The sequence below is a fragment of the Gymnoscopelus braueri genome (genome assembly GCF_963280865.1).
Source record: "Gymnoscopelus braueri genome assembly, chromosome: 19".
NCBI lineage: Eukaryota > Metazoa > Chordata > Actinopteri > Myctophiformes > Myctophidae > Gymnoscopelus > Gymnoscopelus braueri.
In genome coordinates, this window is record NC_137621.1 from 32856336 (window position 1) to 32876335 (window position 20000).

Here is a 20000-nt window from a genome sequence, read left to right on the forward strand (position 1 = left end):
TGCTGTGTTACCCAGGGCATGATGAAACCCATGCATTTGCCCCTTTCAATTCAGCCTAATCTATTCCTTCAGGAGTTCAGACTAGGAGATTGTGAGCCATCTGGGTGCTGCTGCTTGCTGACCACTTAACTTGCCCCTGTCTCATCAATAACTCTTTAAAAGGATCAATTAGGACGATCAGTGGCATGAGAGCCGCTGGGGGCTTGCTGCGAGGGGACTTATTGAGCTGTTTGTTACGTGATGATGTCACAGTAAGCTCTGTTCTACAAGAAATAAAAGAGTCTGTCCCCGTTCTGACTTGATTGACTGGTAATTCAGAGCAAACTTTAGGTTACCCCGGCTTTATTTCAGTTTATTAACATGTGTATTAACGTTTGGAAAAGTCTCATGAAATACTACAAGTACAGTGTGCACTATTACGAGTGCTGAACATCTCCCTGATACTGTACGTAACATGCTTATAAGAGTATAACACAATGCAAGTACGGGCTGTCATGTTTGAGCACTTTTGCACCTCCCTTTATAAGAGCATCATTGTACACTATAAGATCCTCAGTGTCAATTTAACTCTGAGAGCAAGATTGTGTGTGCGTGTGCGTGTGCGTGCGTGCATGCATGTGTGTGCATGCATGCTTGCTCACACACAGGATGTGTGTGATACGTACTGTACAGTATTTGCAGTAGTATTGTGGAAGTGATGCTTGCTAGTTATTGGTGCTTCTGCTTGCTACTCTCTGCTTTCAGCTACTGCTATCCTCTTTGCAGGACGTGAAAAGAAGAGCAGAGTGTGTAAGTCTCCTTGTGCCAGCCCAGTACAGAGCCTCTCCATTGCCTAGACTCCTGCAGTGGCTCCTCGTGGCCACACACGGTACCTGGGTACTTGGTGGTCCCAGGCTAAACTGTGGGGGATCTCGGAGCAGCTGTGGGCCCCAGAGACAAGGGGAAAAGTTATACCAGTATGTGGGCACGCTCTGGTGCCTTTCAACCTCTGTCCCAGCTTTGGGCATTTGGGCAAATATGGGCAGATGGGGCTCAGCCACGAATGGCAACCCATCTAATTGTCTCCGCCAGGCTGAAGGCGTGGCCGAGACTATGTACAGTATTCGCCCCTGTCTGTCCGTCCTTGTGTGTTCTTGTGTGTGTGTGTGTGTGTGTGTGTGTGTGTGTGTGTGTGTGTGTGTGTGTGTGTGTGTGTGTGTGTGTGTGTGTGTGTGTGTGTGTGTGTGTGTGTGTGTGTGTGTGTGTGTGTGTGTGTGTATTCGTCCGTCTGTCTGTGGACAGCTAATCTCCCGCACCGGCAAACTGTGCACACACTCCCTGGAGGCCAGAGCAAAAACCTTTCACTTCGGCCTGTTGTAGCCTCACCAGGATTGACTTTCAAAGTTTGCAGGAGTGGCCCGTTTTGAACAAAATGCCTCAAATCATGAACGCACCGTCCGATTGCCATGAAACTTTGCACGCACATCCCCACTCGGCCAAGGAAGAAATGCCATTTTTTTAATCGGCCTCATGGTGGAACTATAACAGGCAAATTCATGTTTTGGCCTACAACTGGCCTGATCAGGGTGAAACTTTGCACGCACACTCCCTAGAGGCCAAGGTAAAACATTTGCCTCAAATTTTTCTAACGCCACCAGTTGGAATTTTTTGCTAAACATTTTTTTATATCACTCCTACAGATTTTGTCAGACGCCTACTAATCTCTCAAGAACAGATTCTGCTCTCCGCTTGAATCTGTCGGGGGGGTTCGTAATAACGCGTACGCACTGGCCTACAAGTGGGCGTGCCTTCAGATCAGGAAGCAGGCCGCGCTTTACCCAATCAAATGTAGTGGGCAGGATTTACTGCTCTCGCTTTCCACTGAAAACAAACCGAAACTCATTTAACAATAGCGTCCTCGGAGCAGACAAAACCACGGAAAGATATTCACATTTTAACTTGCTCTTTCATCATAGAAACAAGTGGGCTTATAACCAAAACGATCCATGTTCTCTGGGAGAAGTGGTGTAGAAATATTGTTAGTGGGAATGTGGAGCGCTGAGGGCAGACCAAAAACCCCGGTTTCCTTGCGCACGGGTGCTCCATTTAGCTCCCCCCAGAGCCAAGTGAAAGAGTAAAAAATAGCAGAGGGCGCTGTTTTTCCTTTTTATTTGGCGATGGGTTCCCAGATTGGACGCCTACAGACGCCAATTGGTACACATTATCTCGATAGTCATGTGATCAAGACAGATCTGTCCGATTTTTTGTTTTTGGAAAACCTTTGAAATGTTTTGCCTATAATGATATACCCAACATACTGATGTCAGGTGAAGTGAGGGCAGTGTAAAATTAAGTGTCACCGAAGCCACTTTCCTCTTATCTGTCTTTAGTGTGCTTCCAGAGGCTGCTGAGGCCTTCCATTGTCTGGCCGGCTGCCTGATGAAAAGCACCTCGATCGAATGTCTAAACCATAAACATCGATTTATATCCTGACATTTTTATCAGTTATCTTTCACTCACCTTTTGCCTTTGCGAAATGTCCTTTCTTCACATTTTAACACCCTGATTGATTGCAACGCCGCAGTTTTCGGCTCGCTGAGTTCTTAAGTCTCCCCCCAAAAAATGTCTCTCCTTTTTTGGATGCAGTTTGTGAAGCAGAGAGAGAGAGACAGAGGCAGAGAGAGAGAGAGAGAGAGAGAGAGAGAGAGAGAGAGAGAGAGAGAGAGAGAGAGAGAGAGAGAGAGAGAGAGAGTTGACTTTGCTGGTCTGTTCTACTTATATCAGACCATTGTGATAAATGTGGTTGTCATGACACCCGTGGCAGCCAATAAGCTCATTTTGAATGCATGAATGTGCTCTGGCCAGCCAATGACAGGCTGGTCCTCAGAGGGAGTGGGGGGGGGGTTCTGCAGTGACCTTCCACCTTTTAACCTTTCCTTTACGCTGAATATTAATCTTACTCACACAGCACACTTCCTGCTTCCCGCCATTCTCAATTAACCTTTTTCTTTTTCTCCTTCTCTTTCCCTCCTCCCTGCTCTCCCGTTCTCTTATCTGTCCCCTGTTACTTTGCCCGCTTTCTTTTTTCCCCCTTCTTCCTCTTTCCTCTCACAGCAAAATTGTTCAGGTGAAGGTTATTGATGATGAAGAGTATGAGAAGAACAAGAACTTCTTCATGGAGCTGGCTGAGCCTCGCATGGTGGACATGAGTCTACAGAAAGGTGCGCTATTATCTTACTCTAATTATTCCTTTCTTACATCCTTCCTTGCTTCCTTTGGATTCCTTCCTTCCTTCCTTCCCTCCATCTTTATTTTTTCTTTACTTCCCAAGTACCTCCCTTCCTTTAATGCCTAACTTTCTTATTTCTTTTTTTGTATTCATCCATCTCTTTCTTTCTTTCTTTCTTTCTTTGGTACATTTTTAGCTCTCCTTTATATTTCTCTTTTACTCTTTACTCTCTAGAATCGTTCTCTTCATCTTTCCATCTGCCTGTCTCTCACTTTCTCTCTATCTGTCTGTCTGTCTGTCTGTCTGTCTGTCTGTCTGTCTGTCTGTCTGTCTGTCTGTCTGTCTGTCTGTCTGTCTGTCTGTCTGTCTGTCTGTCTGTCTGTCTGTCTGTCTGTCTGTTTCTGCTAGCAGCCTCCCTCACTAGTAGGTTCCTTCAGTTCACTCTCTCTGTGTCTTTCTCTGTACGGTCCCAGCCTTCCCCTGTCTCTCTCACCTGCTCCTTTCACCCTCTGCTTTCTCCCTGTATCTCTGTTCATGACATGGGCTTTCACCCCCCTTCACTGTACGCCCCAGAACACACTCTCACAACAACCCTGCAGAGTGCATTCCCCCATCTAAATACATTCACTACAGACAGGCTTGTCATCTGCATGAAAGAGATGGAGAGAGCAGTTAGACACACTGTCACAGTAAGGTCCACTTTTTATTTAATTAGATTTTTCCTTTTTTTTGTTTTTGCTTGCTGCACTTTTGTTCTACGCCAAGAGTTATTGGTTGCAAAAATATATAAATAAAATAAATTTTGCCCCTGTTTTAGCTGTCGGAAGTTTCAACGAATTGACTGGTAGGTTGCTCAAGAGACAATAAGAGTTTTGTTTTTCTGTTATGATTTAGTGATTTGGTTCTACTGTTACTTAGGGTAACACTTTACATGGGTCTTCAGAGTATTCTGCTGTGTGTTAAGGATACAACACTGTTGAATTAAATTACCAAATTACCAAATTTTGCTGTGTATCATCACAGTATTATACTTTATAAGAGTTGTTACGCACTGCTACCCGTCGTATTGTCATTGTATATTTTGGCAAAGGCTGCCTACGACTGTGTGCGTGTGCACGTGGGAGAGAGAGAGAGAGAGAGAGAGCATTCCGCTGTGCAATGAGCTTTTTTGGTGAGGGAAGATGAAAAATCAGGGTTGGGAGAAATCAAATCAGAGTTTGGAGTTTTGGAGCTTGTTTATTTTGTTTTATTTGTGGCTAGAGCTTGTCATTGGTAATGATTGCTGAAAGGGGCCAACAGGCCTTTTTACAGCTTGGCTCCAGGAGTTGAGCCATCTAGAAGTGAGTCTGTGAGTCTGTCTGTGAGTCTGTCTTTTGAAACTGCAAGACCCAAAAGAGAAATTCGACGTTTGCCCGGGACCCAAACTAATGAAAATAGCAGATCTGCAAGCAACGCGTTGCGAGCTTGCAGATCTGCTATTTTCACTACTTCTTAAACATTTGTTTTTTAATTTATGGAATCTCTTTGATACTTTTTTTTTATTTCTTCATGAAATTCCTTTGAAAAATCATTGAATTTGTTGAAAACATTTTGCATTTTTTTGGAATGTGTTTTGAAAATGTTTTGAAATAGTAAATAGTAATACACAAAAAATAAAGGGGTACTTACTCACAACCCAGATAATTGGTCCGCGACCCACATAATGGGTCCCGACCCACTGTTTGGGAAACAGCGGTTAAATTCTAACCGCTCAAGTCCAGGCGATGCTGTAGAAGCTTGCAAGCTGGTGCGGAGGGGTGCAGAATGTAACACTTCTGTGATGCTCATTATGTTTATGTTATTGGAGCTGGCAGCACGGTGTAGCACACTGGCCTCCCTGTGTTCTGTGAGTCAGAGCCGTTACTATGCAGGCATAACAAGCCTTTGTTTAGCCCATTAAGACCTGAGGCCGATTCTACAAATGCCTTCTAAATCAGTAGTTCTCTCACACTTTGAAGATTTTTCAAAACTTTTTTTTTTTTTCAAAAATAGCAGGTGTACAAGCTGTGTATCTTCTATTTTTGAATAGCCAACGCAAACATCTAAAATGGCACAGATGCTTTCCTGGTTTTAATGGGTTACAGGACTGTTGAATTGCAAAAAAATACTCCTAAACCGGCCTATTTTAGGTTAAATCCTCATTCTTAACTACTCAACCACTTAACCACAAAACATTTCAGAATGATTTCGAAAATACCAGATCTACAAGCACATGCTTGTAGATAATGTCTGCAGATCTACAAGCTCACATAGATTGCAATTTTTCGGCACATGACACTAGTGCGCAACGAAGTATAAACTAGAAAAAGTGCTCCTCGGAGCACAGGTCTCCGCCAGGTCAGGTACATGTAGGCTATTGTGGGCCAGCAATGTTCGGAATTTGCAGGATGGAATTTGAAAAATCACTTGACTATAGAGATAATGTGTACCGATTAGCGTGACATTTGTAGGAGTAATATAATAGGGCAATGTTAAAAGAGTGGCATTTGAGTGGCACTATTATACAGAGCAATGTTAAAAGAGTGGCATTTGTTTCTCAACGTAGTGTGAATCTGCATGCAAAGTTTCAACATAATCAGACACTGCGTTCATGATTTGCGGCATTTTGTTCAAAACGGGCCACTCCTGCAATGTCAATCTTAGGCAATCAGGATGGAATATGAAAAATCAAACAGAGCCGTCTTTATCACATGACTAGAGATCATATGTACCGATTTGCGTGAAATTTGGATAAAATCTGAAGGAGTAATATTATCATTTTATTTTACATAAGTCGACCTCCTGGTGGCGCTATAAAAGGCAGATGTGAAAAATGCAGGGCAAAGGTTTTTTCTTGGCCTCTAGGGAGTGCGCATACAAAAGTTTTACACAGATCGTTGCAGTTATAGAGCCATGAGGCTGATTTGAAAAAAAATAAAGTGGCCTTTCTTCCTCGGCCTAGTGTGAATGTGTGTGTGTGCAAAATTTCACGTAAATTAGACGCTGTGTTTATGATTTGAGGGATTTTGTTTAAAACGGAGCACTCCTGCTCCGTTTGGAAGCCAATCTTAGCCAATCAGGATGGAATATGAAAAATCTGAAAGACGCGTTTGGTTTAATAAACCACTGTAAAGATACTGTGTATCAATTTGCGTGATGTTTGGACAAAATATGTAGAAGCACTGTGATTTTTTTTGGGTGCAAAAGTCGGCCTCCTGGTGGCGCTATAACTGGCCCATGTGAAAAATGTTGGCATCCAGGGAGTGTGTGTGCACGGTTTCACTGCGATCAAGCCAATGGTGCCGGAGATTAGCTGTTCACAGACGGACACACAGACACACGGACGGACGGACGGATGGACGGACAGGGTGCAAAACATAGTCTCGGCCATGCCTTTCGGCCTGGCGGAGACAATTAAGCATAACTATTAGCAGTGGCAGCCATTCTCCATTGCCTGGGGACCAGCTCCAGCTCTAAGGCCAGTCCCTTTTGGTCAAGGTTGCTGGCGGTAGTACAAATCAATCCTGACATGCATGTGTTGTGGTGTGGGGAGAAGCCCGTTTGAACACAGGGAGAACATTGAAACGCCACACAGAAATGGTCCAGTGGGACTCAAACCCAAGACCTTCCTGCTGTCGAGTAAAATGCATTAGGTCTGTGTCTATCTGGTACACGTAGCCTACTAACTAGTTGGGTCACAAGGACATGCCTGTAAATAGATTTCTAATATCTAGGCCAGTGTCTCTCAGCCCTGGTCCTTGCACTGCAAAATCCTGAGTGTTAAGTTAACTACAAGTGTGTACTCGCCTCGGAGAACATTTACAGAGGGGGGGGGACCCTGCTGGATACCTAGATAGTTAATTGGCGTTCCAGGTCTAGTTCTTGATTAGAGAGCCACAAGGACAAGCTGGAAGGACAGCAAATGAATGCAGATAACTACCAGGTAGCACAAAAAAAACAGTATTACTGCTAGGGTTCCCTGACAAGCAGGGATGATTTAATCTGTGAATCTGCAGTAACTCCTGACATCTGTGTCCTCATACTTGGCGGTTGTGTTGTCCTTGTAGGACGGGTGCTAGTACTCTTAAACTCTAAGCTCTCAATACGTCTCTGCACCAATGTCAAAGACAAACTGCAGCATGTTTATTGTACATGGAGATTAAAGGGATTGTGATGAAGCAAGTAATATGAATGATTTACATCAACCCCCCCCCCCCCTTCACTACTCTACTCTGTGTTGACACTTGATAATTCAGGATCCATGTTTATTCCCTGTTTTAATACAGAGGCTAGTTAATGTTTAATCTATAGTTATAAATGTTTGCTCTGCATGTGATCAATAGATAATGAAAAAAGTTGTAACTTTTATATTATTTCATACTTCCAGCATTCTTTAATGAATGCAAAAAAAAATTAGATGGTGATGAAATATCCTGAAAATTGCAAATTAAAAACTAGATGAAAAAACAACAATACCAACCAATTAGTAGAAAGACGCTTCACATGGACTCTTTCTGGTCTTGCCAGCATACCGTATGTGCCGTTCTCTGATCTTTGCATCTCGGAACGTTATGATAATTCCAGTTTTCATATATGATGCTGTGATTATGCTGTTGTTTGTTGCCGCTAAAGTGGGGTTGATTAGGTTTGCTTTCTCCTTATTAAAGCCAAGAGTGAGCAAAGGAGTGGAATTGATGAATATCGTATGAGAGCCTTTGTATTGTTTTACTTTATTTTCCCAGTTTTTCTCCTCTCTCTTCGTACATTATAGAATCTATAGAGCCTCGTCCTCCATTCCATGCAGCAGGCAGCAGACCCCCCCCCATCAATGCTAAACTCTTTCACAGCACCAGTAGTTACTTACACTTGACTCGATTCCGCTACCTACCAGGAGAGCAGAACGCAACAGATGTGGTGCTTAGTGGGGGGTGGGTAGACCTCCCTAAGCTGGCGGGATCACACTTTGGACAGTGGGTGAGTAATGGGGAACCGATCAAGCCGACAGTCACCGCGACCTGTCAGTCTGGAGTTGTTTACCGCCGGTCGCCGTGTTGCTGCCCTTCCCTTAAGTTCACACTGACGCGGTCAATATCGGCAGCTCTTAATGGTGTTGTGGCTGGGACAGGTTCACTTTACTGCTGCTGGTGCTGCTGCTGCTGCTGCACCGACACAGCCCTGCAGAGTCATTCACTCTAATCCTCAGGTACAATTGAATTATCGTCGCTGCCGGATGGAAACCTTGTATGTCCAAAACCGTTACTTTTCAGGAAATGGAAAAAAAGAACCTGTGTTTCAATGGATCGAGTGTAGTCATTATTTAGTCACAAGCTATTAATATTAATACCATTAATACCTTAATGGTTACATATTTATAAAACCCACTTATCCACTCTAACTTTCAAAATGTAAAAATAATATATATATAGCAGATCTACAAGCTTATAACGTATCACATTGCGACGCGTTGTGAGCTTATAGATACAGTATGCTAGTATCGCTACTTTTGCACAACACTCTTGAAATATGAACATATGAGGCTTCTGCCTGACAGCAACGTTATGCTGCTACTGGTGCTGTGTGGTGCTTACAAGTTACTGTACTACCAGTGCAATTGCTGCTATTGCCATTGCTGCTCAGGCACTGAATGGACACAACACAGCATGATCAGCAGCACCAGCCCACTCTCTGAGGTGCTGCACAATTAACAGGAGTTATTCTGTTATGTTTCTTTTTTTTTCTTTTGACGCTCTTTTAGAGCATCATTCAGGGTCACCCTGTTACTGTTGGTGCAACTGCTGCTGCTGTATTGATTATACGGTATGTTTTCCCTTTACCCCTACAGCATTCAGCTGGTGGCTTAGTGAGCAGCTTCTGTATGGGTGTGTATAGCATACATGCAGCTTGGCCTCCAGCATGGTTAGCTATTCAGAGAAGAGAAGAGCAGAAAAGAGCTGAAAAGAGAAGAGAAGAGAAATTTGAGGACTTAAGGTGGACTTTAGTGTGTACAGTATGTGGGGATTTGACTTGGGTTCTCTCACTGTGTGATAGATCGAAAAAAGCAACAGACAAGATATGGACAGCATATTAAATACACAGTCAGAACCTCCAGATACATATATTCCGGTCCATATTCATTAAAGTGCAAAATGTGCAGTTCCTGTTGCATAATTCAAGGGTAGGGATTCAGTATGGTAATAGAACACCATATGAAAGAGCTCTCGAACAAGTACAATTACCATGAGCAAGATCAGCTCAAAAAGGTGAAACTTTTTAGCCCTGGAAAACCGACTAGCCTGAGGCATAAACTGTGTACTCATACAACGGAGTCATGTGCCAAACATCGCTGATCTACAAGCTCACAACGTATCGCATCATTCTGAGCTTGTAGATTGGCTATTTTTGGCACGTGGCAAATTAAGCAGTGTTGGGAAAAAAGTAAGACCAGAATTCAAAAGGGTTTGCAAGTGGCAATGTGCATACATTATTATCAAGAGATAATAATGCATACAATCTATATAGCGCTTTTCTACGTACTCAAAGTCGCTTTACAGAAACAGAATAAAAACAACTTTATTAGGGAAAACGAATTAAAAGGTTAAAAACGATAAAAGGGGGTTTGGATTAGGTAGGGAATGCGAGTTTGAAAAGGTGGGTTTGGAGTGTGGTTTTGAGTGCGGTTTCAAACGTGGCGAGGGTTGGGGCAGCTTTGATGCGAGCTGTGAGTGAGTTCCATAGGGAGGGGGCAGCAACCGAGAAGGCCCTGTCACCCCAGGTTCTTTGTCCTGGGGATGTCCAGGAGGTTGGCATCACCCGACCTGAGGAACCGGGGGGGGGCGTGAGAGAGAGAGAGAGAGAGTAAGGGGTTGAGCCTGGGAGCGTTGGACCTTCAAATGACACTGCAAAAAACAGACCACTAGGCACAAAGGAATGCAAAGTCTTGTCAGCTGTGTCATCATTTATGTACAATGATGTGCTAGATTGTGTGTGTGTGTGTGTGTGTGTGTGTGTGTGTGTGTGTGTGTGTGTGTGTGTGTGTGTGTGTGTGTGTGTGTGTGTGTGTGTGTGTGTGTGTGTGTGTGTGTGTGTGTGTGTGTGTGCGTGCGTGTGTGCGTGTATGTGTCAATATCTACATGTGACATGTGTGAACGGTGAACGCATGTACAGTACAAACAACCAAACGGATTGTGTTGCACTGTGTGCGTGCGTGCGTGCGTGCGTGCGTGCGTGCGTGCGTGCGTGCGTGCGTGCGTGCGTGCGTGCGTGCGTGCGTGCGTGCGTGCGTGCGTGCGTGCGTGCGTGCGTGCGTGCGTGCGTGCGTGCGTGCGTGCGTGCGTGCGTGCGTGCGTGCGTGCGTGCGTGCGTGCGTGCGTGCGTGCGTGCGTGCGTGCGTCTACTTGCGTGCACATGGCTGTAGAATTAATATCCATCTCCTCCATGCAGTAATCAATCTCCCTCCCTGACACTTCCCATTGGAGTCATGCCTGACGTGGAGCAATGTGCCACCCATCCGCCCTGCTCTCTCACAGAGCTCTGTGGCATCCAAGGGCACTTCACATACTATTGTGTGAGCTACTCCCTGTCTCCTCTCAACCACTCTCTCTCTCTTGCTCACACATGCACGTGGTCCATAAGTTATATTGTGGGCGGACCCAAACATCGTCAAATGCTTCAAATGAGCATTTCAACAGTTTTGAATTAACTTTTTGTAATAATGTGATATGGAAAAGTGTTACAGTATAGCTCTTTCTGGTTTTAGCGACCTAAGCCTTATTTTAAACGTGCTGCGTTTCAAGCTTGTAGAATGTACATTTTATACTTTTTTGTGACGCTGTAGTATGATCAAGTAGGGCGATAATTTACAAATAAAACACAACAAGTTAAAATATGGAGATAAGAGTTTTCTGCCTGACAGCAACAATTTGTAGGTGGGGCTATCGAGCATGTTCATACGGACCAAACCGACTCCATTAGTAGCACACTGAACCATAGCGTAAATACAGCTCAGTGCCTATGCTACAGTAGGAAGGACATAATACAGGTCAGATACAGTTCAAATGTGCACATTTCAACACCTCATGGGAAGGCAATGCCATGATTCCTGTCTGTTCACATAAAGCGTAGAGAATCCATCAGTAACATACATAAAGTTAATATAATGTAAGTACCAATCAATGCCTGTGCTGGCAGGATGCCGCGGTATAAAGATGGGTCAGGTATAATTGGAATATCTTTATTCTGAGGCCCTGGCTGTGATGCATTTGAAAATGAGGCTATCCAGCAATTTCTCTGCTATGATCTCCCCCACTGGTTCACAGGGTGTGTTGTTGTTGCAGAGGTGAAATTACTTTGGATTGCTGATAGTCTTCTCCACCGCCCCAGGGTCTATCTGTGGGTAGTGTGGAGGGGAATCGCCTCAGTTTGTGTGTGTGTGTGTGTGTGTGTGTGTGTGTGTGTGTGTGTGTGTGTGTGTGTGTGTGTGTGTGTGTGTGTGTGTGTGTGTGTGTGTGTGTGTGTGTGTGTGTGTGTGTGTGTGTGTGTGTGTGTGTGTGTGTGTGTGTGCACGCACGTGTTTGAGAAAAGGAGAATGTGTGTGTGTGTGTGTGTGTGTGTGTGTGTGTGTGTGTGTGTGTGTGTGTGTGTGTGTGTGTGTGTGTGTGTGTGTGTGTGTGTGTGTGTGTGTGTGTGCGTCCATGTATTCACAACTGCACATTCGAGTGCATGTCTGTAGATCCTCAGTAACAAAATTGCACAATATTACAGTAATAACTATTCAAGCAACACTGGTATAAACGGTACTGTAAACTGTAACCCTTTGCGCTTTCTTGTCCGTGCGTATAAACATCCCATCCCACCATGCTGCTTATGAATAAAGTCTTACTTTTTCCACATAAGCCTCATTAGATTCCCTTTGTCAGGTCACCGGCCTACATAATATCTATGACACAGTAAGGGTCATGGATTTGCCCTTTGTACTACTTTAAAAGTCAGTTTTTTTGTTAGCTGTCAACCCAGTTTTGACCTCAGTGAATCTTTTGACTGTCGCCGTCATCTCTGTATCGAGAGAAAGTGTTATTGGCACAGAAAGCCTGGGATTGAGAGTGGATTAGTGCAGAGGGGAAATTATCTGCCATTGTAAATAATGCTATTCTCACTCACGCCTGCACGCACACACACATGCACGCACGCGCGTGGGCACACCCACACACATATAAAATGTTGAAAATTATGTATGGATTACTTGGAACTTCTTTGATAAACATAAAATCATGATAATATGAGACGACCAAGTTTCTGCATTTGGTAATTAAAAATACTCTTCAATTAGCTCTAGCTGCATACACTACAGTATGTTGCTCATAAAATGGTTAGAATTCAAGCCAGGTTATAATATACAGCTTTTATGGTGAGGGGATTTGAACAGCAGCTCAGGCTGGTTGCTCACCTTCTGGGACCCCCCCCCCCCCATGTCTGTTCAAAGGGCTGAGGTACTAAATCTTAGGCCTAGAGGAAATCTAAATGACCAGTATTGAATCAATTAGCTGCCTAATTGAGCTGAGATAAAGACTCAATTTCCTTATCACCAGCCATTAGGATGTCACTCGGGATCTCCCGACGGATATGCCACTGGGTCAGAGTGAAGCCGCTGCTAGTTATGTCAAGAAAATGCGAATCCAGGAATGTACGTTCCATATTGTCGCTGACTCGCTGTTCGGTGTAAAGCGTGTTTGTTGAAATCATTTACTTTTCAAGAAATAGGAAGAAATTAAATGGGTTCCAATGGATCCGTTGTTATTATTTACGTTATGTAGTTATTATTTATTCAAAATTCTAATACTTTTCATTGGTTAAATATATATTAAACAGAGCAGATAGCAGATGTACAATCTCACAATGTGACGCGTTACTTTCGAATATTCTTGCTATTTTTGGTATATAATATATACCCAAAGCGAAAATAGTTGAATTTTATGCCTATTTTATACTTATACTTATACTTATACTATATATATATATATATATATATATATATATATATATATATATATATATATATATATATATATAAAATAGGCATTAATTTAATTAACATAATTTTAAAAGTATGCAGAGATACAAGTTTCCTTCCCCACAGCGACGATATGCAAATGTGAAATATTGACCATATGCTTGGTTCAATGCATGGAATGAATAAAGGGAACACTGGACCAGTGCTGTAATGGTGGTTTACTCATGTTTCAATCTCATTTGGTCTTGGTCTGCCAGATGGTAATGGATGGGTCGCAGAAGGTGGTTTTCTGTGCTGTCTCTTCTGGGATGATTGCATGCTAGAATCAGACATGACAGAAATAACCCAACCGCTCCCATCACATCTCGGTTGATTAAACCTTAATCTTATCCTGACCAGTTAATAAATTATTTAAATGGCTAAATAATTATTCTGCTATAGATCTGCAGAATTCCCTAAGTCTAAGCAGTTCCGAGAGAGGGGGCAGTACTGCCGCAGCAGTGTAATGGGGAAGTATGAAGTACCACCTTGTACAGTATACTTTACAGCAGTCTGAAGTTTAAAGTGGAGTTACAGTATCATTTATTTGAGTATCTTCCTATAATTTGAGTAACCTCTGTCTGTCTTGGGTCGTCTGTGCCCGATCAAACTGCGTATGGTCTAGTTCTGTTTAACTTCCACAGCAATATCGTATGTAGATGCAGTGCCTCAGCCAGTTGAAGAGACAGAAGCGTATGTATAGATGCAGTGCCTCAGCCAGTTGAAGAGACAGAAGCGTATGTATAGATGCAGTGCCTCAGCCAGTTGAAGAGACAGAAGCCCTCTGGGGCAGGGGAACAGGCTGCAGCTGGTGGCCAGCCAACACAAGGATATATAGCCATCTACAAACGTATGGGTTTAATGTCATTTACTCAACCACTTGACCGCACATTGCCAACGAAATAAAATAGAACTGAACACAGTAAGAGTTTGATGAGGGCTTTATGCCGTTGCATGCAACATTATACAGCGGGACCTCCCACTAGTGGTCCATCATTACTTAAGCTGATGGCACACTGGCCGCTAAGTGCCTAATACCTGCCTTATTAGTCGTCGCCTCGCAGTGCTTTTTACCATCCATTTTCCAGACACTCGCAGGGTTTTTACCCTTGCCCCGACCACTAGAGACCGGAGGCGGGGAGACCTTGGAGAGTGAGGGATGGGCAACAGCTGTCGCTCCCCGCAGGGCCGTCAACCTCCCCACCTGTAGGTGGAGGAATCAGGGACGTGACCCTGAGACCTCCGCTGCTCGGTTCAGAATAAACAGCTCAAGGACGGTGGATGACAGTGGGTTGACATTGAGGGATTCGTCAGAACTCCAGGGGCGGTCCGTCCATTGTTTATTCAGGTGCGGTTAAAGACACACTGAGGAGTTGGGATGTTTTTCTATAAACCTTTCCCAATATAAACTCCAGCTCGACATTCGTAAAGGTATTATTCTCCAAACCGCAAACAGGACAATAGACAAGGCGGCAATCTTAAGTATTATATCACACCACCTACAAATCTTTAAATCAAGTGATGAGGCACGGTACATAAACGATCTTGGGTCTCATCAGTGTTGTGGATTGCTCACCTGTCTTATGGACTTACCTCTGTTTTGACAGAGAACGGGGAGAGGGTTAGCAATTCACTCCTCTGCCTAAAAAGTCCCCCTTCTCTGTTGTCTGCAGAAGCTCAGTGTTCACGAGGCCCTCTCTGAATACAGATGACACAATTAATATTGAAATCCAGGAGGGATTACATTAATATGTCAAGAGACATCCTAAATCAGACCAGTAAGACACTGATACCGTCCCCCCAGACTTGAAACAGGCTTAAGTAAAGATTATTGCATGAACATAAAGGGACTGCGGCATAGGTGACCTACAGGAATTGGTGGGTGCGCGTATATGAGTCATGTCATGAGTGTAATGGTGGGGATGCCTGTGTGTGCGTGCTTGGATGGGTTCATAGACACATGAATGTGTGTGTGTTTAGTGTACGTGTGTTTGTGGATATGCACACACACCCTGGTGATGTGTCTTCATCACTTCAAAGCTGGCGGTCATTCATCAAACCCGTCAGGTGGCTCTTTGGGATTCGTCCCAAAAGGGAACCAAGCATAAATATCAACAGACCAGCGTCAGTCATGCAAGGTGTCACAATTAGACCTGATTTAGATGTGCTTCTTTTCCCTTTCCCTTTTCCCATTTACTGCACAGTAAAATCAGGTGGTGTAAGTGTTATTTTATTTATTTTTTGTTTAAAAGTGTTTAAGAGTGTTTGTTGCTCGTAACACTTGCTATGCATCCCATGTCTATAATGCTTTCACTGGTTTATGGACTTTGTGGTCAGCAGCAGAGGCAGATGGGTGTTTCCTTTCATATCGTTCCTCGCTGCTCCACCCAGCCATGGCACGAATGTCACGACTCGGAGGCCCCCTCGGTGGCTCCTGCACCACAGAGAAATCACACTGGCACGGATGAATAGGTCTAATTCAAATGGGAGCCCGGCTGCTATTCATGCATTCATGGGGGCCCTGACTTCATTAAATGGCCCCGCTTCTTACTTTCAGGGGGGTCACAATGAGAAATGTCAGAGAGAAGCAGGGTGTGACATGATAATGAACATTATGAAGAGTTAATGCACTTCCTCCATTATAAGACATTTGATTTGATTGAAGAAGGCACTTGGGATGGGGGGAGGGGGGTTCTATTCCCATTTGAACCAACAGCCTACTGTAAACTAGAAAGGTCACAGGTTTTGACTACTAATTGTGAACATGTAGTCAATCTAGCTAAGACAGAATGTCAGATGAGTTAATGAACCGAATTTGAAAAGTTAAAAGAAATAATTTAGTCCATAAATGAAATATTGTTTTGTGTAAGCATTCTAAGCAAACATCTTAAAACTTGTCACACAGCAGACATCTTATTTTCAAGTGAAGCTCCATTGTCAAAGTGACAAAGCAGCATTGATTGTATCAACATGCAATCAAATGAGAAATTCACTGCAGATTTATGTGTGAACACTCCCTTTGATCCGTCCTGATTATGAATATAACCTTGCATATTTTGACTTGCACCTTTCTATATCTTGGATGTATCACTTGCAAACAATTCAGTTTTGCATTGTTTGTTTTGCTGTATATTTCCATATGGTTGCTTCACAGGTAGCCTACAGACAGGGGAGCGTATTCAAAGAGGTGGCTGTTGGCCCTGAGTGGGGGTTATCAGCATTGCCTTTTGTTCTACCTGAGAGACAGGAGGTCTGTCTCCATCCCCTTTTCCTGCTTCATACAGGTGCAAATTGAATCAGGGAACTCAGAGGGGGATCTATTGTTTGTCTGGGTGGGTCTAACTTTTGGAGGCTGACCCCCACCCACTTATTTAAAATGTGACCACTGCTATAAAGAACCATACTGAAATGCATCTTAGTGTGTGTGTGCCACTCCAGGCCGTTGGGCTGTGGAGATGGTTGGCTGTTCTATACTGTCTGAATAAACTGGAAGCAACGAAACCTCACTAACTAGTGATGACTCCTTCATTCTACAACCATTCATTCTCATCTCTGGGACAACAAACTTATCTGCAATATGGCGTTGTTGACAACTATAAAAGCAATAGAAACCTTTAAGTCTGTGGTTCTCAGATACCACATTATGGCGTTAAAGTCGGCAGTCGCGTTGGTTTGTTTTTTTGGGGGCGCGAGTCTCCAGGGATACTGAGCCAGGCGTCGAAAGAACGTGCGGCGGGACATCGGGACGGCATGACGACGATTTTTCGAGAATCTACAAGGAGAGGACTTCATGACCAGGTCTAGGACGGCTGTACGACTCATCTGGCTGCTCAACATATCTTCTGCGATCGCTAGAAGGGCGCGCTGCGGTGCAGACGGCAGAGCGGAGAAATTGGTGTGTCGAATTTCTTCGTGGCGGGTATGTTGTGGGGAGAGGACAGCGGGTGCCGGCAGAGTGGAGGACTTGCGATGATGGGGTTCTTCGTGAAGAGTGTGGTAACACATCTTCAGCGATCGCAAGTGGAGCGCTCTGTTGTAAACATGCAGCTATCTGTTGACAATCTGGGTACGGCGTTGGAGCACGGCTGGGTGAGAAGATGACATTGAGGGAGACTACAAGAGAGACATTATCGAGCGGGACACTGCGCATATGGGACCTGGGGTTATGTTTTTGTGATGAGCGTGGGTTAAACTATGGGGCTATGGCTGCCATGGGAAGTGGTGCGAGGGTATTTTTTTACTTTCTGGTCTCCTGTGTTTAATGTGAGTTTACTTTGTGGGTTATTGTTTCATTGGGGGGTACACTGCCTTCTTTTTTCCGTGTGGGCACTTTCGTGGTAGTTGTCATATATGCTTGATGGTACGGTGTAAAACTTAGGGATAAGAATTAGGCTATCTTTGAGTATATTTTGGTGACTGGGCGAGGGGGACATTGATCTTGGGGGGTGGTGTTATCGCTTGGTGGGCGTGATTCGACTGTATGCTGTCAGCTTCCACTGGGTGGGGGCTGTGTAATGTTTTATCCTGGAGTTTAAAAGGCTAACAGAGGGATCCTGCACGCTAATTAGTTTTGGGGGTGTCTATTTGATGTAATTCACCGTGTCGCTGTACTATGTAATCTTGGTTTTTGTATGTGCATTGTTCTGTGTGATGTTGTTTGCTGTTTTAGTTTTCCTGAATGTTTACTTTTTTTCCTGGTTGGTGTTCCGGTCGCTTTTCATGGGGGGCGGATTCTTTGTGGTTCTTTTGAAATATACGTGTTTGTGGAAGACGTTTGAAGTCTCCCATGGGGGGTCTGCTGTATATTTCCATATGGTTGCTTCACAGGTAGCCTACAGACAGGGGAGCGTATTCAAAGAGGTGGCTGTTGGCCCTGAGTGGGGGTTATCAGCATTGCCTTTTGTTCTACCTGAGAGACAGGAGGTCTGTCTCCATCCCCTTTTCCTGCTTCATACAGGTGCAAATTGAATCAGGGAACTCAGAGGGGGATCTATTGTTTGTCTGGGTGGGTCTAACTTTTGGAGGCTGACCCCCACCCACTTATTTAAAATGTGACCACTGCTATAAAGAACCATACTGAAATGCATCTTAGTGTGTGTGTGCCACTCCAGGCCGTTGGGCTGTGGAGATGGTTGGCTGTTCTATACTGTCTGAATAAACTGGAAGCAACGAAACCTCACTAACTAGTGATGACTCCTTCATTCTACAACCATTCATTCTCATCTCTGGGACAACAAACTTATCTGCAATATGGCGTTGTTGACAACTATAAAAGCAATAGAAACCTTTAAGTCTGTGGTTCTCAGATACCACAGTTTGCAAAACTCTTTTCGCACCAATAAGGGCTACTGCAGAGAACTAACAGCCCACCCCTCTATTTGTGGAGATCATGATTGATATTCCTTGCTGTGGGGATTGTAGTAAAGGGGCATTGCAAACACTTAATCTCGCATCCCCAAAACCATAATCCATGTTGGACATACTAATTTGTCTTGGAAGTAAATTAGTTTGTCTTTTTCCTCTATGGCAAGGGGAGATTACTTATGTGATTGCAGATCTACAAACACACAACATGTTGCAGCACGGCTTGGTGTGAGCTCGTATATATCTGTTATTTTTTACAGCAGTGTATAAATCAGGCTATATTCTACATACAGTCAGTATGATGTTAAAGTAATACTAGGTAACGTTTTCAACAAAACTAAAGTTAAATTGTATATCTTTTGTGAGTGGCAAAAGTTTCACAACACCCACTCCATGAATTTCACCCCCGGAAGCCTTTTATTTATATATTTTCTATTGAACGATGTCGGGGGGGACTTTCCCGGGAAAATGACGTCATCTGGCCGGAAAATGGAGGCGGAAATGCACTGGTTTCCTGTTTGGCCAGGAACTACCGCAACGGTTACCTGTTTGGCCAGGAACTACCGCGCTAATAACAAAAAGGAACCTCACGCTGATTTTAAGAGAATGTAGGATTGGAAGATCGAAAAAGAACAGAAAAAGAAAGCACAGCTCATGGTAACTAATGCTCCACTGGCTAAGAGAAACGATCTGCAGATAGTATAAAACAATTAAAAGAACGCTTTTTGAAACGCTTCCGGCTTCCGGTGAAAACAAATGGAATTCTGGGTAATCGAGGACTACGGAAATTGTATGCAGTGACGGTAGTGACCAGCAGAGGTTGCTAAAAATCGTTATTTGTGAATCTGCATTGTACAACTTTAAATACAGTAATATTTAGTGAAATTATTAAATAACATTTCGAAAAATAAAGTAACCTAAAGATGTAGGTTTCAAAGTGCTACGGTACTCTATATACTTAATTAAGTTTGCCTTTTGAAAAATAAATAGAATAGATACATTACATTGAAATAGTTAAAGAGGGTGGAAACCTCTCTTGGAGAATCAGCCAGCAGACTGGAACAAATAGAGTTCAGATGTACAGAATTATGGATGAAATGCCGCTTGTGTTTGAGGTCATGTTGGTGATTTAGGGAGGCGTTGCTCTCTTTCTTCAAGGACAAAGCTATAAAGGAGGGGCCTCTTCTGTCAGACCCGAAGGCAGTCATGTCCCCATTTATTCTGAATCTCAATCCAGTAAATGTCTAATACAGTATGCCCTTCATTTATATGTTATATGTTAATAAAAAGTGAAAGCGTCCTTCTGCCCTACTTATTGTACTATGTTTATTGTCACTTCTCCTCTACGCGGCCGATATGTGTCTC

The 20000-nt window shown here is 43.7% G+C and overlaps 1 protein-coding gene across 2 annotated transcripts in view; it reads left to right on the forward strand.

Moving 5' to 3' along the window:
- The window catches only part of slc8a3 (solute carrier family 8 member 3), a 119608-nt gene that overhangs the window by 80776 nt on the left and 18832 nt on the right, over positions 1–20000 (forward strand). For both annotated transcript variants that reach the window (XM_080415088.1, XM_080415089.1), the window contains exon 3: positions 3094–3200. In XM_080415088.1, coding sequence (XP_080271214.1) covers positions 3094–3200 — 107 coding nt within the window. The remainder of the gene's footprint in view (positions 1–3093; positions 3201–20000) is intronic.